Here is a 26,300-nt window from a genome sequence, read left to right as displayed (position 1 = left end):
AAGAGTTTGAAATTTAAAAGGCTTGCGTGACCAATGCTGTAGTAAAAGCCTCAGGTTGGCAGTAGGCAAAAACTAACAAGCTAAAGCTAGCTCAGCTCTTACCTGGCCACCAGAAAAAATGACTGGGGTGGAGGCGGGCTTTGGGCGGTAAGGGATGGTGGCACCTTTTGGTGGAGACTAAGAGAAAAGGAAGTCAAAGGAGAGGCAGAGTCAGCATGTTCTTACTTTAATTGAAATTTAACAGCCTATTTATCATTTAAAGGAATAAGTTAAGATTTTGGGAAATGTGCTTGATTACTAGTTGAGAGTTGGATAAAAAGATCGATATCATCCGTGTGACAAATGTGTTAGCTTATCTTAGCTTAGTTAAGGTTGATGATTTACATCGTGTTATGTGCCACACATGGACAGGCCAGAACAGCATTTTCCCCCCATTTCCAGTCTACATGCTAAGCTCAGCTGCTGGTTGTAGCTTCATATCTACAGGTATCTCATTTAAGTCTCAGCAAAAAAGCCATTAAGCGCATTTCCCAAAATGTTGAATTATAAATAGTAATAGTTTCTTAGGTTAAATACAGGTAAAGCATTCATTGCCTTGGTAATTCACATGTATTCATGCTGAAGCTACATCAGAGTCAAAAATCACTTTTAATATTGTGTCTTTGTACAGTAACATAGAGTTCTTACTATGAGAAATACTGACAGCTTTTGGGTTTGGGGTCACCTATCACAAAAGCTTGGAGAGGACTACATTTTTTAAAATGTTTTTCATTTTTAGGTTTTTACAAAGTCTTCTTCACAAATAGATGTTATTTTGTATGAAGAGTTTGCAACGAAAATATGGTGCTTTGTACACGTAGAATAAAACATTGTACACTAGTTCAAACAGACTGATTGTAAGGGCAGAAAGAGAAAAGATCCCTCTGAGCAACAGTTAAATAAGAATATAAGCAATCACCAGTAATTGGTAAAAGAAACTGGAGGCTCAGCATCAAAATCTTGGACTTAACACCGTCAAGTACACAATAATACTTCTAACGAGCTGTAAATAATTAGGTGTGTCGCTATTATTAGAACTACGAAATAAAAGTTCAGGGCAAGGTCTATTGAAGGTGGATCACTGAATATCGGCTGAACATACTATTAACTGACATTACAATTTAAACCCATTCAGTCCAACCACTGAGTGGACTGCAGAGGGCCTGAAGAAAAACAGGTCTCCAAAATATTTAGAGGCCAATTACACCGTTGGGGAACATTGTGGTGCTAGAAAAAAAAAATCAAAATCAAGGGATATTAGGGGGGTAACAACATTATTTGCCCATGTCATGCCATGACTAAATGGAAGGTTTTGGGGGGCTGAAATTATTTCAGATGTCAGTGATATATTTGGTGTTTAAATGATATTGTTTAATCCATGTTAAAATAGACATTATTGAAGGAAAGATGAAAAAAACATCTATATAACATGTGACCCCAAACTATTAAGTGGAGGTTTATGTTCATGAAAACAAAAAGGATTTATAGAGCTCAGAGATATTAATAGTCACTTTTCATCAAGATTACAAAACTACATAGACCTGGCATGTGGCAAGCCTGGTGATAACAGATTAAAGAAAAGTCACACAGTGTTGCTAGGTCTCTATTTTCCTTGGACAACAGGAAGGTGGTTTCAATGGGAAGGCAGGGCAGGGCCAGTTTGCAGACTTACTATACTGACACAGAGTTATTGATTCCTGCCGTGCCAAAGCAAGAAAGCTGCTCAAGACCGTCGAGAAGGCCTAATCAGATTTAGTCTGTAGTTGCTGCACTGTAGTGGGAGATGTATCCACTTAGGTATGGACTTTAAATGCAATATGAAGAAACAGAGTTGTGTTCTTAATGTGACACTATCAGGCTTGGGTTTCCATGACAGTTCAGCTACATAGAAACTGATCACATTAATTACCAGTAATTACCAGCTGCTTCCTCTGAACTGTAATTAGACGGTTTTACTCATTTAACTTTAGTGGTTACACTATATATAATAGTTAGGTCATATACAATATATAATATCTACTCTCTCATACTTATCCAAGTTTGCAACAAAATGGAAAGTACATACTGTACTAGACACAATTTGCCCTCTATTATTCAAGTTGATTGCTTGTCAAGTTTATATTTATGGACAGCAATAGCTAGGATTTCTGAGCCAGACATAAAATAGCTTGTATCTCATGCATTTTTCTCTCTATGAAGCAAAAGTGAAGGACTAAGAAGCATTCAAAAATCGATTCCTGAGAGAAAGTGTGTTTTACCACAAGCACTGAATTTATGGAGACATAGTTTCTAGTCAGAAATGCAAGACAACTCTCAAAGCCTCTGACTATTCAATATAGTCTGTCTTGAGTCTGTAAGCATATACTGTATACATAACTTCATTCTTACTAGAATTAGCACTTCAAAGCTGTTTTAAGTCTTGGCATACTCTACCTCCAGCATGACCACACAAATTTGTTTGACACACTGGATGATGGCTTCTGGGGTTCCAGAGATTGTCACTGCACGTTCTGTGGAGTTGGGCAGCATGTCCCCTGCCACCTGAACCTGGGCCCCTGTGGACTGAAGTAGAGTGAGGTACTTTGAGGGACAATATTGACAAGATTCAGTTGTATGACACAGGATATGCAGCGCTCTGAAGACTTCTACATGTATTCTCTGTGGTAGGCACATTCAAATTTAAATTAACTTGTTCTGCCAATCATCCTTTATCAACCAACCCCACCTGGTTCATGCCTTTTATAATTCTCTGTTTCAACATTAAGAGCTCCAGCCTAAATAAGATGTTTAGTTTGGCCTCTGGCTATGCTGCCACTCTTTCTCTCAACTATGACATGGGCCATGCTGCCTATGAAGGCTCATCTGCCTTCAGGACAGAGGACTATATGCCTTTGCTTTTGGCTCCACATCTTCTTCTACAGCTTTAAGTTTCCAAACTTCATCTGGATTGCAGCCTGAAGGCAGAAGTGAACCACTCGCCCACTCTTCCAACAGTGGAGCTCTTTTCCACAGAGTATGTTCTCAGTGGTCATTAGGGCCCAGCAAATGTCACTGGCCACTCCTCCAAACTGGGAGCGTGCTGACCCACCGCCTACTGGAGATAATATACCGATTATGCAGAAGTACCTCATACAGTATAACCCCACTTCAAAATACCTGAACTACTTTTATGCATTTCTATAACCTGCAGTGGGTAATGGTATGGGTGTTGGTGAGTATGTCCTGATTGGGTGAATAAGAATGCAAAGATTAAGTTTAATGCACCCTCTAAGAGTTGAATGAATTAAAATCTTTACACAAATGATCTTTTACAGAAATGATTATACATACATAAATATATTTTCCCACATACTGCATAATCAAATGGACAACAACAATATAACAGTTGTAGTAACAATAAATCAATTATCATATCCATCCTAATATTATAATATTCATGGATATTGTAAACTAATAAATAAATCTAACTAACACAAGCAGAGAGACAAAAAAATACTGCTCAGTATTCTATATTTATCATACAGAGAGTTATTTTTGTTTTGTTTTGTTTTAGCTATAAAAAATGTTTCATATCATACCTCTCTCATTTCTTTTATTTTGGACCCCCCTTTTCCTATGAGGGAGCCACACTGGCTGGCTGGCACTACAAGCCTTAAGGTGACTGGGGGCTTGCTGGTTGCTGGGCTGTTGCTCATGGAATTGATTATGTCCTAGAAAAACAAAAATATGTATTTTATATTTCAGTGGCAATATTTTCGCAGTGCCACTCAAAACAACAACAAAAAAGAAAGAAATAAAAAATCCATGACCTCAATTTTTTCTGGTAATGTCCATAGAAATCAACTTAAAAGTCAACACATTTTAAATATTCTTTCACATCTTTTCTGTCTGGCGAAACAGGGACTGCTCTGCTTGTCCTCAGTGAGGACACTCAGTGTGTCTCCTTGAGGATATCAGATGATTGACATTGAAGACAGGATAAGAGAATAACAGCCATGCACTACAAATATCTACCACAACGAAGGACTGTGTGCCTTATACACATCAACTGTGTATATGTGAAATTCCTTTTCAATATGGAACACAAATTTTACAATGTGTAAAATGGAAACATTAAACTGAGAAACAGCTGCTGTGCATTTAGACAGATAACATCAAATGAGATTTAACAAAAATCTAAAGTGACACTAATAAACCACAGGGTTCGTGTGTGCATTCATCACTACATTTTACTTTGTATAGGAATTATGCCACCACCCATCACACATAATCTTATCATACCTCCTCGAATTTGTAGGCAATCATAGCAAAAGCCTTGAAGATGGTGTCTGTTGGTCCAGTGATAGTGACAATCCTCTCTGGACAGTTGCCCTCAGAAATATTGATTCGTGCTCCGCTCTGGAAAAACAATGCATACATATTGTCAATACATTCAATACAGTTGAAGTGAGATCTTACTCCAGGAATGGATCTCTACCAAAAAAAAAAAAAAAATTATGTATATGATGCTCTTCATTTTGTGACTTGCCTGTGTACATATTTTTGTATTATTTATAGGACCAATATGTTGAATTTAGTGATATCTAGTGGCATAGTTGCTGATTGCAACCAACACTGTCTCAACCTCTCCCTCTGAGCTTGAAGGAGAAACTACGATGGTGGCAAAATGTGTGAAAAACTGTGTGAGTGAAAGGTCCTGTAGAGCCAGTGTTTGCATTGTCTGTTCTGGACTACTGTAGAAACATGGCGGTTCAACGTGACATATACTAAAGGCTCATTCTAAGGTAACATTAGCATAACAGATCTCATTTTCAGGTGATTATACATGAAGGAAAAAATAGTTATGTATATTATGTTCCATTTTTGCCACATTGTGTAAATAGACCTTTAATAATTTAAATGGTGTTCTTTTTTTAAACTGAAACTCACCTCTTCTCGCATCTTTTTTACTGTTTCCCCTTTCTGTAAAAAAAAAGATAGTAATCAAATAAAGTAAAACTAAGTAATTAAAACTCTAAAAACATGTTTATATATATTTTTTTCCATAAGTACAAGCATATGTGATCTAATAAAAATCACATACCTTGCCAATTATACTTCCAACTTCCTGCAATAAACAAAAAAAACATTTCACAAAATAATCATTAAAGAGTCTAATAGATAAATGTACAGTTCTAAAACTTGCTTGCTGTTTTTTTATCCTGAACAATGTGCAAACAAGAGGCATGCAGAGGTTACACAGCTGCATGACGTTGCTGGGGGACACACTTTCCATATGCATGTAATCACTCTTCATGAGTCTGGTGTGTCACAGTGGGGAAAGGGCAGAGAGGCAGAGACGCTGGCTGCAAGCGTAAACACTCCCTGACCTCTCCTCAGTGACTGTGAGGGTTACATCCATTGTGACGTTTCAGCTGCAGGCCAGTTGCTGCACAGTGTCAGGTTCCTCCCACTGAATCCATTTATATTTAGGCATTTTGTGAAGTCACAGGGTAGAAAAACTTTGTTGTTACGGTACTCGGTAAAATACGGTAAAATATTAGAGAGTGTTTTTCTTTCTTTTCGTTCAATCTTTTACTTCATCACATTTCAAAGATATAATTGACACTCCAACACTCCATTTGTTGTAGTACACTATCTGTTCCTGTCCTACTCAAATACTTTTTTAAAAATCCATTTTATCAGTCATGATTTATTTTATTGTACAAATGGTTGTCCATCATTCACAAACAACATGTTTATTACAACAGAGTTATTCAAGCTTTCAAACAATGAGGCATCACTTACATCTGACAATAAGATCGACACTGCACAGTTTTATGGTAGACTGAAACACTCATACACAGTCCAGCATACTACATACCCCACCTTCAGGGGCACATGTATCCACCACAAAGTCTCTCAGATGTCCTCGAGGATAGCACCATCACCAAAACTGTGGAGGACTGGCAGTGTCCTTGCTAGTCACTCCAAGCAGGCGGTGTACCAACACCTTATAGACCATTATGCTCTCCAGCACCTCACCCTGCCAACCCAACGGCTGTTCAGTTTGAAAAAAAGGAAACATCCTTTATTTTGCTGTGGGCAACAGAGCCAGATCTGGGTCATGCTGTCAAAGTCCCCCATTGCAGTCATATATCTTCTGGCAGGCTCTGGGGCCAGACTGGGCTGCAGGGTTACACAAACTATCCCTGGTGTCTGGAGCTCCCGCATGATCAGCCATGCTGTAGGTGAGTTTTGGGTAGCCCTTTAGGAAACGCTATGACGTGAAAAGACACTGAAAAAGTGATACCAGTTGCTTGCAGTTGTTAGTTATCGCATAATTGTGGACTGCAGCTTTTAGCACCTTACTGCAGTATGAGAGGAGAGCAATGGTCATGATAACCCAATATGGCCAACACACACATAAAGTCTGATCACCTCTTAAAGAGTGGAAAGGAAGGAAAGGGGAGAGAGAACATGTTACTCATAAGTGCCTAAAAAAAGCAGACTCTGGTGTCCACTTACGGGTTCTACACTGCGTCCTGGGAAAACTGAAAACACTTATCGCTGACAAGACACACTGAGTTGGCAGAAGCATATCACTCTTTAAGTCTGGGGGTAGAGTTTGTACATAGGGCATCAATCAAGTAATCAAGACTCCAGAGACTCTATCTAATGTCAAGTTGACAGTGGCACGGGAAGACAAAAGACAGCTGCTGTCCTTTACTGAGATGTTCAACAGAGCTAAAAAAAACAGAGTTCAGCACCATCATTCTGAAGACTACAGACCATGTTTTATTTGCATATGGATGCCACAGAACCTGCTGTAATGGTGAGACAGCGACAGGAGGGGCAGCATAACACCAAGGAGATAAGATGAGACCACGTACTGTATGTCTCAGTTTTCATTTTGATCTTTCAGAATAAAAGTGGCTGCCAGGTTAGGATGCACCAGATGAGAGTCTCTAATATGAATATGGAGCTTTAGCAAAACCAATTAACTGGACTGCAGAGCTTCTTCTTCTTTTTTTTTTTTTGATTCATTTGAAGTTCATTTTGAAAGCAGCTGAGATTAATCTAAACAGACTTTAAAAAAAAGGAAAAGTAAAAAAAGTATATTCAAAATCGATGCAGCAAAGGCTGAGATATCCTGACTTTTCTACTCTAGTACGTGCCAAACTTCAAAAACTGCTGGATCCATAAAGTTCCCGTAATGCAATTACTAGCATATTTCAAATAGTCTGGTGAATGTAAAGGGTTTTCCAGATCAATGCCCCTAGCTTGTAATATGGCTCAAAAATAAATTGGTCCAACTCCGAGCTGTGATAGTCACAGAAGTCACAGAGCCACAGAAAACATCCGACTGTCTCCACAGGCAGAGCAGGAAACTAGAAGACTAACATAAGTATAAAATCTTTATTCATTTAGGTTCCTGTACTCTAAGTAGATACTAGGTCTGAGGGTTGCTTTTGATTTCTTCAAAAGTTCATAAATAACTTAAAGACCCCTTCAATGAAGAAACAAATTCCCCAAAAGACCTGTATAACAGCCTGTGCTTGCTTACTTTTCCATGCATGAGGAGGCGGATGGTAAGGGTGACATTGAGACCACCCTCTGACTGGACTTTGGTAGGCTCCATGCTGGGGGGGAGGAGTGAGACCGAAGCACCGTCCTGGAATGGGATGTCCTCAGAAGGAGAAGGTGTGGGGTGGTATTCCAGCCAGCCAGTCACCTGTAAACACACCATGACAGACAGAACATAAATACTAAGATGATTTCATGCTGCAGCTTATCATTTAGGATAGGAGAACTATTTATTTGTCATGTAGGACTGTGTCAGAGGTGAAACTAAATGATGATAATGAATGCATTGACTGAACTCCTGCAAATTAATATCTTTGTGTAATAATGTTAACTTAGCAGTGCAGCACGATGACTTGCAGAATCCTTAATGGCAAAGTTTTTAGCGGTAACAGGCTCTTTTCCGTGAGTCAGACATTAAAGTTTCCTTTAGTGCCCTCATTACAGTCAGTCAAATTACTTTGCTCCCCTTTGCCTTTTCTACTAAAGCAAAGACAAACAGGACAGTGTGTTTGCATGGGTAGCTGTGGCAAAAATGAAAACTTACTTTTTGTCTAAGTAGTAAAGCATGACTCCTTTTTCTGTTAATTGTAATGTGTATGTATCTTGCTACAAGTCTACAAAAACACTATATTACAGAGAAATGATGTAAGACGGAATAAAGAAATACTTTCTGCATGGTTGCCAAGTTAACACTGACTTTCATTCATAGTGTAATGCTTTCTTAAATAGCTCTACGGTGCTCGCAATTCATTAGGATTAGGATTGCATAACACGCTGCACAGTGAAAATATATTTTGCCAATGACACAAAATTATTGTGATTTATGAGGCAAGCAGATAATGATGCATAATACACATAATACAAAACAGTTTCACTTTAATTGCAGAGCTGCTAAACTTAAAACAGACAAATTGCATATACTTAAAACAAAATTTCATGAGATATATCTTCATTTGGTTACAAATGTTGTTCTCTAAGCATCTGGCTTCAGTCACTTTATAAAGACAGCATTCGTTTTAAGTCATCAACAGACACCTGCTGTCCTCATCCACCCTGGTGACTTGCTGCCGTCATCATTACCTGCATAAGTTTATCATTTAATTTAAATAAATCACCAATCTGCAGTTGGACTGTTCTGATATTTCCGTTGGCTTGTTTGGTTAATTTTCTGCCTGACACAACCTCAGGCTATTGTTGTTTTTGTGTTCATGTGAAAAAATAATAACTCATCCCATGTGTATCTTAAAATATGGACTTCAGGCAATGTTTGCACTTAGCAATTTCAAATGGTAGGAAACAGAATAGCTGTATAAAAGCTGTCCTGATAAAATAAATAAATAAATACCCTCTACTTTAGTGGCAAACGAAGGTATAACACTTACGCTTGCAGCATCAATCATGCTACTCTACTGAAGGCTGGTGGGGAGGCAGGTGAAGCCGCCTGCTTTAATTAATTAATTCACGGTCACCCTACTGCAAAACTGCAAATGAGAGGAGGAAAACTGTGAAAGCAATGTTGAAATAAAGCAAAATATACAATAGAGGAAGATGGAAATAAAAACAACCAAGAAACTGAGCCAACAGGTGTAACAGTTGTAGCTTCTGGCAACAAAGGTGAACATGTGGACATCCGGTAACCTGCTGTATGTCACCTCATAGTTAGTAGCTTTATGGTTAAGTGGCTTCATGTGGTAACTGTCTGACGTTATTGATGCATGTACTGTACATATTAAGGTGTGTTGTTTCCCCGGATGCTGAAGTTGTGAATGTGTCTTCCTGGTACTCACACACACTAAACATCATGGACAGGGTGCATCATGTCACTGTGTGTGATTGTGTGCAGACCATGTGGAGGCGCTGGTAGTTTCTTAAATTCTTAAAGTCACCATGAAGACAAATTTGATGTCAAGTGTTTTTATCACATAGCCTGTATCTAACGTTGTGTGTCACCACCGATATCCAGGCCCAGCAATGACAATAAAGTAATTTCTGAGGTATTTTCAGGTATCCTTCATGATATTCTAGAGTTTCTCATTACTTGATAAATGATAAAAGCTCTTGATGACTCATCCTGCACTCAGGGGCGTGTACTAATTTTGGATCCAATGTGTTCTCTCTTATGAGCAGAGTGTTAGACACAATCTATGAATGATTATGCATATATGGTCAGACTTCAATGATTTCCGTATGAAAGCACAAACTATATAAGTGAAATATATTGGTTGGTTTTTCCTCTGATATTCTTCAGCTGCTTGGTTTTCAAATCAAATCAAATCAAATCAAATCAAATCAAATTTTATTTGTATAGCCCAAAGTCACAAAGTACATTTGCCTCGGAGGGCTTTACAATCTGTACAGGGAGTGACACCCTCTGTCCTTAGACCCTCGGTTCGAGTGAGGAAAAACTTGCCCAGAAAAAACCCTTGTAACGTGAAAAAATGTGAAAGAAACCTCAGGAAGAGCCACAGAGGAGGGATCCCTCTCCCAGGACGGACAGACGTGCAATGGATGTCACGTGTACAGGACAGATCAACAGAAACATATTGTACAATTACAATTAACTCTATATGCTTTAGCCTAATTATGTGCTAACTGCTAATTAATTGATGCTAAGCGACTCTGCCATTAACAGGCAACAGAACTAGCCTCAGTAGCTAGAGCGGACCTGGTTTTGAGCACAGCTTCTGAGACCAACGGGGAATAACGTTGCAATAGACAGGTGATTTATTTATTTTTATGACTTTCCTGATGGAAAATCGCTAAGTAGTGTACCGCAAACTGTTGCAACTCCCCCGGGATGTCAGGAGTCAAACCCAGCAAGAAAACCACCTTGGTAGGCTACTGTATTCCCTACCAGACACTCACAGCATAGCCACAGGGTTTGTTTTTGTCTGTCCAGAGAACATTGATCACTTGTATTATTCATATCAATCTGCTCTGTACTAAAGCAATATCTTGTGGTGTGCTTAAAGTATATGTGTGACTTTACTTTTTTCTCTGATTCCTTTAAAAAAAAACAAAAAAACCTTCTTTGACATGTTAGAGTTTCAGCCAGAAAGCTAGTCAAACAGAGTGACTGAAATCACCGAAGTGGCGTCAAAACAAATTACTCATAGGGAAAACTGAGTGTGAGGCTTTTTGCACCTCCTGGTGATGTCATTTTTTCAAACAAACTAGCAACACCTAGAGAGCAGTGTAAAATCCAAATGTGCTGGCTTGTGCAAACTTTATACGCGTCGAATATTGTTGAAAGGTGGCAGACAGCAGGATGTGTGTGGAGCAACTGAAGGTGCTAACAAGCTCATGTGTCAGGTATCCATCCAGAGTCTGTCCACTCATGGATCTGCTCACATCAGTAAACTTCCAAAGAGACAGACTGTTCAAATATTAATGTTGTTCTTGTTAAAAGCATTTGTGTCCGGGCTTGTTCACCCTGGATTGTGATTTTACGGGAGGCTGGCATCATTCTGTGTATTGATTATTGTTACCATGATTTTCTTAATATTTAATTTATGTCACAATCTGCTTCTTGCTGCTGCCCCTGGTGATGCCCTGAGCCAAGATAATGACTTTTGTGCAGTTTGTCTTGCTGTGTCCTTGTCTAACAAGACCATGAGTGCTGTGTGTTTTCATGCTGCCCATTAAGCTTTTATGAATAGTTTGGCATTTTGTGAAAGCAGTGAGCAATGACGTCCTCCTTTTCTTTCTCTACTTGTATTAAACAAACCAGATATAAATATATAGAGCTATACAGGTGCTGGTAGGTGGATTTTTCTACCGTTGACAGAGCCAGGATAGCTGTTCTCCCATTTCCAGTCTTTGTGCTCCACTAATCACCTAGCTGTCACTTTATATTAAGACTATGTCCTGACTGAGTAGTCCTGTGAGTCCTTATGCTGGTGTTATTGTATAACCTAATAGACTTGTTTAAAAATCTATATGTCAAATTGTACATGTGTGCATTAATATATACATTTCTAAGTACTATATGAAAGTGACATTGATGAGAAAAATAGCAAGATCGCTCTTTTCACCCTTAAAAACTGTGTCTGTGTCAGTCAAGGCTTAAGCAGCGTTAAGCCTTGACTGTATAATTTGGAGTTGTTGAAGCATGTTATTTTGCCATGAATGGAAGTACAGTCTCAGTCGTGCTGACAGCAGTGATGTTGGTTTGGCCGACTCAGGAACAAATTAATACCCCTGTAAAACCAGTGAAGCTCAGTATTTGCTGGAGTTTGTCCGGCACAACAGATATCAGAGCATACTTTTCACTTGGAAAAGACAAATCAAAGTAAATGATTCAAATGATACATACCCTTACTTTTACACTATTAAATTAACAACATTTATTTATATTAGAGATTAAAGTGATAATTGATATTCTCATGTAACTTTTGTTTTTTTTAGAAAATGTCAAATATGGTAGCATCCATTCTTGTCATACTCTGTTACTGGTGCATCAAGGCATTGGCACTCCAATTGTAATTAATTTGTTTCTTCTCAACAGAATTTGCTGCAGTTGCTTTGATAAAACAACCTGTAGATGATTATTGTATCAGGGGTTTTAGTCTTTGACACCTGACAAGGGCGACAATGCTTTTCTATTCTATGTAATTTAGTCCTGCTTCAACATTTTAATGTGTAAAATGATGATGACAAATCCCAGTGTGGATTGTTTTTAAGGGTAGAGATAAAAGCAGAGACTCAAAATCAGGCACTTTGTTTGTTTTAAGCAGCAATGTCCATCACCAATCCTCTTTAAGGAGTACCTAAAATCTTTAGCTATGCTTACAGTTCAGATTGACTACTGAATTTCCCTTTTATCATCCCCTGTGTCCATTCAATGTGTTTCCAAGGACAACCATGTCATGCAAAGGCACAACAATAGAAGCATAAAGCATAATCAGTGACGTCAGGCGGAATGAGAGTAAATAAAAATCCAAATGACAGACTGATTGATGATGACTTGCCTGTTGAATAGACAATAAAATCCCATGTTGTAACAAATGTGAGACTGTGTTGTGGACACTTGCAGCCTGAAAAATGCACAGCTGCATCATAAAATATGCACCATCAAACAGACAATAGATCGTATTGGCTCTGTAAAGCTCAATCTGTTCCTGATTCTTAATTTGTTGTCTATGGAAAGCCGGCTGTCAGATAAATCCCCTTTGCGCTCAGTTAAAATGCTGCACTGTGCTGTACCTTCAGTATAAAGGGAGAGCCACCACTATCCTTCACTAAAGGCACAGAATTCAGTTCATAAAGTGGAAATCATGATGAACCCTCCATCGTATACATGCAGTTTTGACCATTTTGGTCTCTAAACTAGTAAAGCAATAAGACTTTTGTGATGTTGATGCTTCCTATTATAACTGTTCTAGACTAGTGTACTTGATTTCAGGAAAAAAAAAAATGCTGCTTCTTTGCTACTCATGAAGCCTTGCAGATGAAAAGTTTGGCAGAAAATTACACTATTTCACATATTTCAATAAGCACTTGGCTTTTCTGTCTCCTGTGGTTTAAATCACCAGAGCATGAAATATAAATATAGCAGAGGACCAATTAAGTGCATTCGCCTGCCAGGAGAACATCTTTGAGATGAAGAGGAAATGTCATGTTTTTTTTGTTTTGTTTTGTTTAGGTTAAACATCACCTGCTAGGTACTGTGGCCTATTAGCACTTTCCTTTTGTAGGAGAGCAGTAGATTTCAAAATGGTCTCTCAGGCCATAATAGCTTTGATGCATATGGGAAAATGTGTGAGCGGGAAGGGAAGATTGAATATATCAGCACATACACATGCCGAGCAGCCTTTTGTTGCAGCACGAGCAAGCTGCCTTTCTTTCAGACCCAATTGCCCCAAAAGCGGGCTGGAAACCTGTCATCTCCAATCACCTAGCCCGGGTTGAGATCTCAACCCAAATTACGATCACAAGCTGACGGCCCCTTGCATTGTTCCTATGCCACTTTGTATTAGCTCGGAGGACTCCCATAGTTTATTGGTGCATGTCAGCTAATAAGCCATGCTAACTAACAGTTTCTCCTCCTCTTCAGCTGACCCAAAAATACAAAGATGATGCTTGTTTGACGACACTGTTGGTAATCACTAATGGATTTACACGTATTTATTCAATACTGATTCGAATGATAATGATACAGACACAACAGTAAACAGTCTTCCCTGTTTACATATAAATAGGACTAACTAAAATCCTTGCTGCAGACCTTCATTCAAAGTAAATCTGCCACTCAGGACCACACATCCACCTGAAAACTGAGCACACACAAGCAATGTAAGCAAGTGTGTTTATTATTTTTTCTTATTTTTCATGATAGCACCCCATTATTTATGTTATAACCCTGTAGTAACTATGGTGGTCTCGCTTTTGAAGCCATCAAATAACAAATCCACAGTTCTAATAAGACATGAAGACGAGAGGTACCATCTCATCCAATCAGGGCGATTAACCGGAAAAGTTTCAATTTTTTTTACCCCCCCACCTCGCCCCCACGATGTCACACTGAATGTACACGAATAGTCGACATGCAGAAGGGCCTTGAAAATAAGATATTTACCACGCGAATCACAATATTTGATCACAGAAATATTCAATGCTCGTCTGTGAGGTGGTTTGCAATTATTCATAAAGTATTTACCTTTATGCAGCTCCTAACAGTTGACCACCACTTCAGCTGTTAACAAAAGATTAGCAAAATGGGATTGAAATATTCTATCCCCATACCAGTAAGACAAGATAAAATACTGGCAAGTCATTGGCCATGACATGGAGTCATGTGGCCGATACATCACAACTCATGACGTCATCTTTGGCGTGTAACCCCGAAAATACTCCCCAGTTTGGTCAAGCGCTGCAGCTGGTCTAGCCTTTTCGTCATCCTTTCACCATTGCATGGGCGAGGGTCCTCCTCTACATGGACAGAAGACCTGATGGGTGCCCCAGATTATGATGCCCCGAGGGATCTGACAGGGTTCGAGGTGGCAAACAATTCATGGGTGCCTGAATATTCTGAGTGACATGTAGCTCGACGCTACTGTTGGCTTGCTGCTAAAACCGCCTTCTGTGTTGCCACTCTGATTTTGTGGATTCTTGTGTATCTTGATGTTTAAACATAACTGTTACCTTAACGTTGCTCATAACCCACTTCACCACGTCTCTGCTTTGACTTCATTTACACACATGAAACCCAGCATCATAGCACAGCATCATTCAGCTGCACCCACAGATTGAAATGTCTTATTGGTAAAACCATTAAAAAACAAGCGTCATGCTGCCTCACTGGTAACTTTTTCTTGCTACACATAAATATAAATGATCACACAGCTGTGATTCGTATGCCACCGTGTTGCTATGAGCAAACACAGTGACCACTAATCAACTCTGAAATGAAATGATTCCATTCCTCTGCCTGAGGACATTCTCTTTTTTTTTTGATGGACTGATAACACATTTGCAATTATTTTCCAGGTCAATAACAACACTTGCACAACTTATTATTATCTTATTGTGCTGCTTTTATGTTTGTTTTATTCATTTCCCACCATTCTAATAGCGCTCTCTCCTGTCAGGGTCTGTAAGGCATGGACATGTCTCGTGTCATAACCATCCTCACATGAATAGTGTTTGTTTACAGCTAAACTTGGATATTGTAACTCATTGTTTATTCATTTAATACTAGAGAAACATGTCCTGTTCTTTTCTTTAAAAAAAAAATGTATTTACTGTATTTTCAATTTTCTGTTGTCTTTTTGAATAACTAGCACCACCCCTCTTCAACATTTCTGTTTTTATAGCTCTTACTGGAGATTATTCCCATATACAGTATATGTTAATTGTTACTTATTTTTTTCTAAAATATGGTTGTGATCAATTTTAAGCTAATTTTGCAAGTGTAGTATTTAAGATTAAATGGATAAATACAGCTTAGAAATCTTAGAAACAGAATATAGAATGCATATACTAAGGCACTGGCAATGCACTATATATTTACAGCTTTCTACATTAGTACTGTCGTCTTGGAAGTTTAAGGATACTGAAAAAAAGAAAATGAAGTCACTAACTAACTAACCTTTTACAGCCAAAAGTCACACTAAAGGAAAATTGTGCCTGACCACACTTCTGGAACAGTGTGAAAAGATCTGCTTAAATTTGTCATTGGGTGTTTGCATGATTAATTATCTTTAAAAAAAAACGACTTGCTGCGGTTGTGTAATGAATTAACATGCAGACACAGAAAGTGGCTTCTCTTTCCACACCTTTATGCCCCTGCTCACAGGCTTTTTAGCGCTTTACTTTATCTTGGCACTGTCAATACCAGCTGTGCCAAAATAAAAAATGGAATAATTACCTCTTGGCAATCTAAGAAACAAATGGTGAAATAGTGAAACAAAAGATGTGAAATGCTTGGCTAAAAAAAGACATAACCCGATTAATAACCTGACTAACTTTTGTTAACCAACATCTTTAGTGGCCCTTATGACTTCAGTATATGCAGCACTGTCTGTCGTCTCTTGGCTTTGGTGTCAGTGACAATAAATCATTTTCTCACAATGCTGTAACTAAAAATCAGGCTTCGATATTTTCGTGGAATCAGTATAATATCACAGTAGCATCGACAAATAACCTCCATGTGTTTCTGCTTCATGTCCCTACAGTACATGTTTTTTATACAGCGCCCACTCCAGTGGCCTCTCGGGTTCAAGCTATTATCTTTCCATATAGGGTTAATAGACTATCCAACTGAAAGCTCAAGTGCCTTAATAATCACAGTGACATATAGATTTTTTTTTCCACTTGAAAAAAAACCAAGTTATTTTAACAAGGTGTTCATCTGAAAGCCAGTGCAAAGGCTTGAGAATAAAAGGAAGGGCAGAGAGGTCGCTTTAGTCTTAACCATATCATTTTCTCCTGGACAAAGGATTATTTTTGATGAATTCCAGACCTCTGAAATGCGTAGACATAGCTCAGTCACAAACAAAACCACATCATTAGCCTGCACATGGATCCAGCGTCATATCTGTATCCAAAAAAAGAAGCATTAAAGTCTATTAAAAGCTCTTTTATCAGATGTGATATAGCTTCACATTTAAAGTGGGACAATCCTCTCAACAGGCAAGGTGTTGTTCAGTGGATAACGCATTACCTTCAGGCGGTGAATCCAATTTCATTTGCAATTCAAATCAAAGCTGAATCGGAGCAATCAAATGGTTATTTTACGTATAATATCAGCATGAAGAACAAAAGACAAACACTGCACAAGTGTTGAACCCACTTTCCCCAAGAGCAGCATCCTTACAGCTCAAGCGCCCACAGCACTGTCTGAACTCTCTAATCGCATCCCACCTCTACAGGCCATATGCCCACTAAATCCTGTATCAGAACATTTTGCAAGTAGGCAGTCAGACAGAGCTCCGACAAATTATTTCCTGACCACTTCTTAAATAGTTTGAGCCAACGGTACATTCTTGATTTCCTTTAATTTCCTGTATTGTCGAAGAGCAACGCATCATCAACATCCACAGCTTTTGATTGTTTTTTTTATAACTTTAACTCATTTTAACCAGTGAAAGTGACGGTCAGTGCTGATGCTCAGTGAGAGCCGAGTGTTGTGTACAATGCTCTTTGCTAATAAGAAAGAACAGATTTGTCACTGTCAGAGAAAATTCATGTACATTTCCAAACTCTGCGTCAGAATGGTCGATCACTAGCGTGACCAAATACTTTTTCACGTTTACACGCTTCAGTTTTCTCTCATATACAGAGTGAAGGGTAGAGCCAAGCCGTGATAAATGACAGCAAACTGCAACACTAGCAGACTCGAGTGGACAAAGAGTAAAGTTCAGTAAAAAAAAAAATAATTTGACTTTGACTGGATATATTTCAGCCAACAATTCAATCCTTCTTTTTTTACATATTGTAAAACATATTATAGCTTTTGGGGATACTGCAGAGGAAGTCTCTCCAGCTATAGAATGTGCTGTGATTTATTGTACAGTAAAACAGCATACTGCACTGTATATACTGCACAGTCATCTCACCTTCTTGGCCCTGAACAATTTTGATTTTGACCACACCACACACTGCTTTGTTAAGGTCTTGATGACCTATGACCTAAACATGCAGTAGATGATAGAAAAGCTGGATTTGACCACAGCATATTACCAAACAGACTGGAAACCTGTGACGGACATTCTGGCAAAAGTTAAACTGGTCTGAATCCTATTTGAATAACACAGACTGGTTTGTGTTGGTGATTACAGCGTACAAAAGTGTCTCTATTCTTGGTCCTCTTCTGTTCAACACCTAAACTTGAAATACTGTTGGTTTTTAAAGCGCTGAAGGTCAAAAATATATCTTTGATCTGCTGCTGTGTTGTCGGCTTACTGTCCCCAGTGTCACAACTTCACTTGTTATGGACCATATATCTGGAACAAATTGCCAGAAAATGTGTTCAGACTCTTTTAAATCAGGACTTTGCTGTGAAACTTGTGACTGTTTGACATTGTGCACTGCACTGTCATTTTCATTCTGTTATTTGATTTGTATTATTGTATTAGAGTGTGTCGATCTTCTATTCTAGGTTTGCTTTACTCTCTTCATATTGCCTTTTTAAATTACTATGTGTTTCTTTGATATACCTTCTTGATTCCTTTAAGTTTTGGGTCACACTTTGGCAATAAACTTTCCTTGCTCTCTTCAGACAATAGCAGACTGCGAGGCAGACGTTGTAGCGCCACACTGTGGTTTCTTACAATTTCCGTATGTTGTTTTCAGTCAGTAAGGCAAGAGTAAGGTGGTCAAATATCCTTGTCTAGGACTAGTTTTGGAAATTAGACTAGTAATTAACACAATTTGAAGAAATGATCTCTTACCTTATGAATCATTACTATCATTATTTTCCTCAAATATCTTCAAAGCAGATAGTATGACCCTGGCTCTTCTCACAGTCACCTCTTCTCTCCCAGTCCACCTTTGATTTCTTTATTAATTTAATTGTTTTAATGTTTAATTTGTGATAGTTTTTATTCAGCTGTAGCCTGGACCGGTGAAGTTGTGATCCATACAGCCATGTGATGCAGAGAGGATATATTGCTCGAGTATACCTCAGTGTGACGGTAATTAATAATTGTTCATTTCGAACACCCCTAAGGTGTTCCACCCTAACAGGTGCAACTAACTAACAGGAGACTGAAGGATATGTCAGTGAAGACAGGCCCACAGAGACGTGAGAAGAGGTGAGAAACCATTAAGCAAACCATTTTTTAGTGGCGTACACCTAACTCTGCATGATGATCAGTTTTCACACGCAGAACATGCACATAACCATCATCATTATGTCCAAATGTAGACATTAAAGGATATGTTTAATTATAGGATCTCATTATGTAGCTTTATTTATTGCATAAGCAAGCCCTCAGGAGAGTAAATACCAGGAAATGTGTTAATGTTAGCTTGTCTGGTAGATGCTATTTTCATTTTTCTTTCTACATTTAAAAAAAAAAATGTTGCTTTTGGTGATAGAGTACTCAAAAGTAAGTGGCAGCCTCTGCCCTTTTTAATATCCATTTTGAAGCTAAGTTGGCAGCTTTGAATGGCAGCAGGTAAATGTTTAAAACACTTTTTTAGTTCAAAATCCAGAACCATCTCCAACTGCCAACTGCCAGTCCGACTGGTCTGTGATGATTTCTGTGAAAGGAAACGAATGGAAAGAAAGAAGCAAAAAGAGTGTAGCTTTCTCTGAATGCAGTCTTTACTGCTCAGTTTGTATTTAAATATTTGATTAAGTTCATCACTCTGGGCCAATGAACATATACCAGTGCCAGGATTTAATTTTGCAAAGCATGTGATTATAGTGGATCTGAGTTACTGTTCGTAAGGACGGAATAATTTCATTAAAAAAAAAAAAAAATGGTATCAAACTAAATCAAGTGCAGCCATTTCATGCAGCCGTGAAACTGTGGATAGAAAGATGAAAAACTGAATGGAAACCAACCAGCCACGTGGCTTTTAGTTTAATTAAAGCAGGCCATGGTGTAGAGTCTACAGCTGTTTTATCTGACTGAAACCAACCTGTCAGCAGCAGTCCAGACTGTGTCTCTCTGTGTGACAGCTGAGCTCAGACAGCTACAGTTTAAAACGTCGAAATAAAAGAAAAAGGCAGCAGGTGATGATAAAGCAAAACTTTGTCGACAAAAACTAAAAATGTATTCTCTGCAAAACGGCTGAGGCACTATTTTAATTAAGCCAAAAGGAAAATGTAATTTGTAAGGATAAAAGACTCGTACTCATAAGCGGTAAAGGTAGGAGCAGATGGTCTAGTGTGACAGCTTTAGTGTGGACCTGCACAGTAGGCAACTTTTTCTCATTTGTTTAAACTAAACAGTTTTTTTTTTTTTTGTTCTTTTGTTGTCTCTATATTTTACCAGTTCTGGACTTTAGGCCTGTGAGGACACGTGATTGATATGATCACATACTTATTTACCTTTTTTAGACTAGACCATGGAAAAAAGTTGAATACACTTCTAACGATTGTATATCATGAGTCATATTTCCCAAAAGAATGCACATCAAATCATTTAGTATTTTTGAGTTTTATTTCACACACGGTATGTGTGCTGTCTTCTCCTGGCATGCAATCTCTCCACCTAGTGGTGGATGTATATTTAAACCCATTGGGAAGTTTTGAGTTTTGACCCTTTAAGGTTGCTGTAGCTGGTCAGTGTGGAGCGTTCATGCCGAGTAGCAGATTAATCTAATCACAGAGCAGATGAAATATGTTTCATCGATGCACAAGCACGCATTTAATATGGTATTACAGTGATTGTTAGGGTAATTTCCATTAGAGGGTTAATGCTAATTCCTATTATGGGATAGCATCGAGATAACGTTAGCGCTAATTATTTATTTTTTATATATTTTTATATTTTTTTATTTATAATTTATATAGAATTAGTTCAGGAGTCTATTTAATTTACTGGTTCGTGTATGATGCAGCTATACTCACAGATTCCACAATATGCTGATGGATGACTTGCCATGGTCTAAATCTCTCGTTGTTAGATATTTTGGCAAAGAATTAAGGACAACACACACCAGCGCACGATGGCAATCAAAACATCCACATCCATTGTTTTTTATGTAAGCCCACACCACTTTGCTCCCTGAATTGGTCTGTCTGTCCTTATGACGCATCTTGTCAGGGCTATGGGCGTCATTGGACACACATCAAATAATGTGGGCTAAACTTAGTAGTACATAGTACAACACATATTGTAGATATTTAAGATGGAACAGATTCTCATTTAAAAAGTTTTAGTATACATTATTAACTTAAAATGCCACCGTGAGTGAATAAGTTTTGTCCAGTTATAAAATGTCATTTGGTGCTAGTTTAATAACATACATAATTTGTAAAAGCATTAACGTAGTGTTTATGATGTAAACCTCCTTGTTGTTCATGGATCAATCAATTTTAATTCTACTTGAATTTGAACGGTATTCTGTTGTGTAAGTAGAAGGTCAGACAGCTGTTTAGCTGGCATTTGGCACTTGGGAAACGTCCCTGCAACTTTAGATATGTGTAACGAGTCTCCCTGATCTTATTATGAAAGCTTATTCCAACCAGCTCATTAATATTTGACTTCACCGCATTTCTACAGAGTTGGCTTAATGCTCCTCCTTGGCAGTGCTGAACTAACAGCAAAATAATGAGGACTGAGCTGCAATATCAAATTGTAATACATAAAAAGTTGTTTAAAGCTGTATCTGCTACTGTAAAGCGTATAATCAGCAGGTCTCAGTGAGCTGTGTGTGTCACATGTATGTATCTTATTGCTGCTAATACCTGCTTTTGATTTTAGTAATCGTAATTGAAAGCTCATTTGGATCTATTTTTGATTATGACTTTAAATCTTGATACCCCTACTTAAAATCAAGATCTATTTAATCACAATAACAATCCATGATTGATTTTTGTATTTTTTGTAAATTTAAAATGACCTGTAGACTACAGACAGTTTTAAAATAGCCTACTCTCCATTTGCACTATTACACTAAATATATACTTAAAGTTCTAAGTTCTAAAATGGTGCTTTAAAACCTGAGTTTTAATTTGAAGGTATAAACATAAACCCAAATATCATAATATAATGTTTACTTTAAGTACTCAACTGTATTGTTTACAATACAAGACCCAAGGAGGAACGTTGTGAAGTAATCCGTCCAATCAGCATAGCTATCTTATCCGTTTGTTCACATATCATGAAAACAGAACTAAGAGGACATCTCTACAGCATGCCTGAAAAGTAGATTGTGCATGCCTTCAATCATGATCTCAATCTACCCCACAATCTGCCCACTCCTGCTGATTTATAATGAAATCTGTATGGGACTTCAATGTAGGTAGAAGTCTGGGAAAAAATGATAAATGGATAACCCACAAACACTTTCCCTGCGCCCTTGTCTATCCCATTTAGTCCCCAGCAGTGACCACAGCAGTTGAAATGGGCAGAGGAGGATCCAGTGTGAGCAACTGTATCGAAAAGAAGCATGAAAAAAGAAAGCATAAACTCAGTGAACCATCTTGGATGAATTGTTTTTATGTACAACTCAGCCTCTATGTTTTAGTTTGATGTGCTCATTGAGGATTATTAATCAGATGTAATCTCAGATCCAGCAGAGACTCTACTGTGTATAGTATCAGTATATGTCAATATAAGGTTGTTTTCTGAGACGAGCCTCCTTGTTATCCTCATTTAACTGAACATTGAAAGATCAAAAAGCAATATTCTCATAAAATGGTTGGTTATTAAAAACATAAACAAACCGCTCTCAGTTTAAGCAGACCTGACTGAGTCTACAAAGAGCTTCTTTCAATCTAAACAAGAATGTAATGTTTGGGGTGAGAATTACTACTAGTGCCATATAGTGATGTATTTTATAATTTGATTAACATTGGTATGTTTGATTTGGGCATTCAAACACTTGTGATGTTTATAGAGTTTACATGGTGGAGGTCTTTAAAGAGAAAGTATTAAATCTCCAGTATGGCAAATGCTGTTATGGTCAGTTGTAGCAGAGGCACAGTGTTCTTTTCCTACATGGTTATTAAAGGAAACTGGTATTTGCTGACTTAGCCCTATCAGTCCTAAGCAGTCCTCTAGAGATAGCCAGCTTACATATTTTTTTCTTTTTCTGGGGATCAATCTATAAAGCTTTACTGCAAGAATTTAATCAAATCACACATACACGTGTATGCACAGGTACGTACAAACATGCTCAAAGGATTTGAAGACAGACAGACCAACATATCCACACTGTCAAACTTGAAAGAAAACTTGTGCCCTTTGAAGATAGTCTGTATTAGTCACAGCAACACACATGGGCTCCACTGCGGGAAGTCATGGGCTGGAACACTGAATTGCTCAGGAGTAAGACACTGATCCCAAGATTGTCCTAGTGGGTGTAAAACCCAGCGACCAACATGCAAGACTGGTTGTGGTAGCCAACTTTTTTCTGCGGTGGGTATTTGTACTGTAATCCCTGCTTAGACCTTCAATCCCTTGTAGGGATTCCAAATACTAAAGGAAATGCTTTATAAGTCCAGAAAGAATGAATGTCCCCTAAAACACAACAGAATAGTTTATAAGTGAAAAGTGATTTGTTCTGAAGTCATACAGATGTAGCAACTTAAAAGTTCCCGCGTGGCTGGAATGTAATCCCCCGCGATGACGTAGTCAGTGAGGCCCCGACTGGAAACGCCCCTAAGCAGTCAGTGTGAAAACCAGCTGCAATGCCTCATTTGTCCACGGGGAGGAGCAGTGATGTTCTCACCGTAGACTGTCTAAAGACACATCTGGACAGATATGCTGGGGTGAGCGGTGACCCGATCAGCTGAGACAGAGCACAGTCATGGATGTGGCTAGTGTTGCAAAGGATCATGATCCATTCATATCGCCCCCCACAGCACCAAGTGTTCCGCGGATCAGTTGATGGGGAAAAAAACAGTTTTGATAAGATAACACTGAGGCCAACATAAACTATGTATTAAAGAAAACTCTGTTTTTAAGAGTTATATCTGTGTGATGCTTTCTGAAGTCTGCAGTATGAAACACGGTCGATTTCTGAGTATTCCTCTGAACGCCATAGTGGCCATATTGATAGTACAGTATACTGCACAGTATGATGGATGCATGCAGATTAGCGACAGAGAGAGAGAGTGCGCAGGAGAAGAGCTTCAGTAATGATGTACAGTGAGGACAGAATAGCCTAGATGTTGTTGATTTGGTAAACAGTTAACCAATAATAAATAAAATACCTCATAACATTAATGTGACTTGTCGAAAGCTGGGCGCAGAGGAGACCACCGGGGTCTGGCTCCGTCCAGCATGGACTAAAACACAGCACGGACACTTCAGAAACTATTCGGAATGAGTTCAAATGAATCTTTAAACAGACAAAGTAGTTTTTAAGACTGCATATTGCTAGTGGATCTATTTTCTGACCCAGAGTGCGTCCGTGACTGGTTCTGAATGAGGGATGCTTTATGGTACGCAGTACCGGACAGTACCGGCTTACTTTCACCTCTGTCTGCGAGCCAGATGCAGTCATCAAAAGAGCCACATCTGGCTCGCGAGCCATAGGTTCCTGACCACTGATCTATGTCCACCACTAGTCTTTATGTAATTACAGGAGCGTCTCTTCTCTTGTGCTCGCGCCTCTCTCTCGTTTATCTGCATGTAAACAACAAACTGACCCTTAAAAAAGTTACTAAAACTGTTCGCTGCAGAGACAAGCATTTTTCTCTAAAAGTCTGTGTATTCCGCTGCAGCGGTGCCTCCATTTGCAAAAAGAATTGAAGAATAACAACAGCAATAATACATCCTGTTGAATATTTGATCACGGTTTGATCGTTGTGAGACGCCATTTAAAGAGGGAGAATACCTGGTGATTAACAGCCCTTTGGAGGCCCTTTGTTATGCAGGTATTTAAGGCACGCACGTATTTTAGGCCAGGTAAACCCCACAAACACCTCATAAGCATTCTCATTGCTCAACCTTTTGTTTGCACTTGATGGGCTTTTTTGTCCCACAGTGTCACACAGATCAGAGCGGAAAATGCAGCTGGTACTGTATGAGTACTGTGTACTATACAGTAGCCTTGTGATGTGGCTAGTGGTGCAATGGACGCTTCAGTAATTATGTACAGTGAGGACAGAATAGCCTAGATGTTGTTGATTTAAACAGTGACCATAGGCTAAATAGCGTAAAGCGTAAATGGAAAAAATTACAGGTGAATCAAGTGTGAAATAAGTCAAGTATGTTTGGTTTTAATAAAGTTTGCAGTATACGCTTACGAAACCATCATGTGTTGTGATGATGTGATGACAGAGACATATATTTAGGAGAAGTCAGGACTGAGAGACCTGTGGTTTTAAAGCAAACAAAGTTATTTACAAAACAAAAACCCAAACGTCATATTGTGCTTAATCTGACGTTCACTCATTCACTCATTTCGTTTTCGGCATTAGCGCGATCAGCTGTTTCTCTGAGTAAACAAAGGCAGCTGTCCAGGTGGAAGCGGCATTTTAAAAAACACGAGAAAAACTCAAAAACTCTCTAAAACAACATTGCTAGAGAGATCAGGACTCCAAAGAGTTACAGCGAAGAAAACAAAAACGAACAAAGGAGAAAAAAGTCAAAAAGCGACCTGAGAGGCTGGAACAGCTTTGAGAATAGATTAATGGTGATATTTTTTTTTCATCGCCCGATAAGAGTCTCACCTTAACGCAGCACGTTAATGCAGATAACGGCCCACCACTAGTAAAGACAGAACAGACTAGATGTTGTTGATTTGGTGAATGCTGACATGTTAGATATAAACACCTTAAATTTAATTTCAATTCATGAACACGCTCAAATCATACGGCTACTGTACAGTATGCAGTAGTCAAACCAGCTGCATTTTCCGCTCTGTGATCTGTGACACTGGGAGACCAAAAAGCCCATTACTGCAACGAGAATGCTAATGAGGTGTGTAAGCTACGTCATCTCCAGGTAGAACAACTGTAAAAAAGTTCTGTGAGAGAAGCGCCATCTCCCGGTCATACCATGTAATTACATGAATGGGTGGAGTTACAGTAAAAAATAGACACGCCCAGGAGAAGGAGGGGGGTCACTCCAGTCACGGAACTTGGCTGGCAGCCGGCTGGAAGTCGGCAGCCAGCTGGCGTTCGGCTTGAACGGGAACTTTTAAGTTGCTACTACTGTATGAATCAGATGAAGGAAGTGCTGTTTGAGAATAAGCTTTCAGCTTTGTACACAGCTGTACATATAGCTGAGCAAGGGCTGCCTGTCCACATATCAAGGCTGAATATGTCATTACAACCAAGGTTATCATATCCCAAGGCACCACCAACTTCCAAAATACATACTGAAAATAATACCCTGAGTATTTCTGCAATAATGTTCTTGACAAAATACTGAAATATACTGAAAGAGTATTTTGGTTTCGAACTCATGATAGCTGTTGAGCTCTCCTCGTGTTGTACTCAATCAGGTGCTTCTGTTTGAGCTTGTTGTATTGCCATTTGGTTTTTACAGTCCTTCCTTTTGCACTTACATAAAGCTTGCTGTAGTGATCTTTTGTAATTAAAGCATTTCTACAATAGTCACTCC

The 26,300-nt window shown here is 38.7% G+C and overlaps 1 protein-coding gene across 4 annotated transcripts in view; it reads right to left on the bottom strand.

The window, feature by feature from the left end:
• pcbp3 (poly(rC) binding protein 3) overlaps positions 1 to 26,300 on the bottom strand; it is a 63,195-nt gene that overhangs the window by 8,421 nt on the left and 28,474 nt on the right. For all 4 annotated transcript variants that reach the window (XM_019267012.2, XM_019267013.2, XM_019267010.2 and 1 more), the window contains exons 6-12: positions 7,586 to 7,753; positions 5,123 to 5,146; positions 4,969 to 5,001; positions 4,321 to 4,437; positions 3,618 to 3,749; positions 2,473 to 2,601; positions 103 to 177 (exon numbers count right to left, since the gene is read on the bottom strand). In XM_019267012.2, the coding sequence (XP_019122557.1) occupies positions 103 to 177; positions 2,473 to 2,601; positions 3,618 to 3,749; positions 4,321 to 4,437; positions 4,969 to 5,001; positions 5,123 to 5,146; positions 7,586 to 7,660 (585 nt within the window). In that variant the 5' untranslated portion in view covers positions 7,661 to 7,753. The remainder of the gene's footprint in view (positions 1 to 102; positions 178 to 2,472; positions 2,602 to 3,617; positions 3,750 to 4,320; positions 4,438 to 4,968; positions 5,002 to 5,122; positions 5,147 to 7,585; positions 7,754 to 26,300) is intronic.

This window comes from Larimichthys crocea, chromosome I, assembly GCF_000972845.2.
Source record: "Larimichthys crocea isolate SSNF chromosome I, L_crocea_2.0, whole genome shotgun sequence".
NCBI lineage: Eukaryota > Metazoa > Chordata > Actinopteri > Sciaenidae > Larimichthys > Larimichthys crocea.
This window is presented reverse-complemented; position numbering and strand designations above follow the sequence as displayed.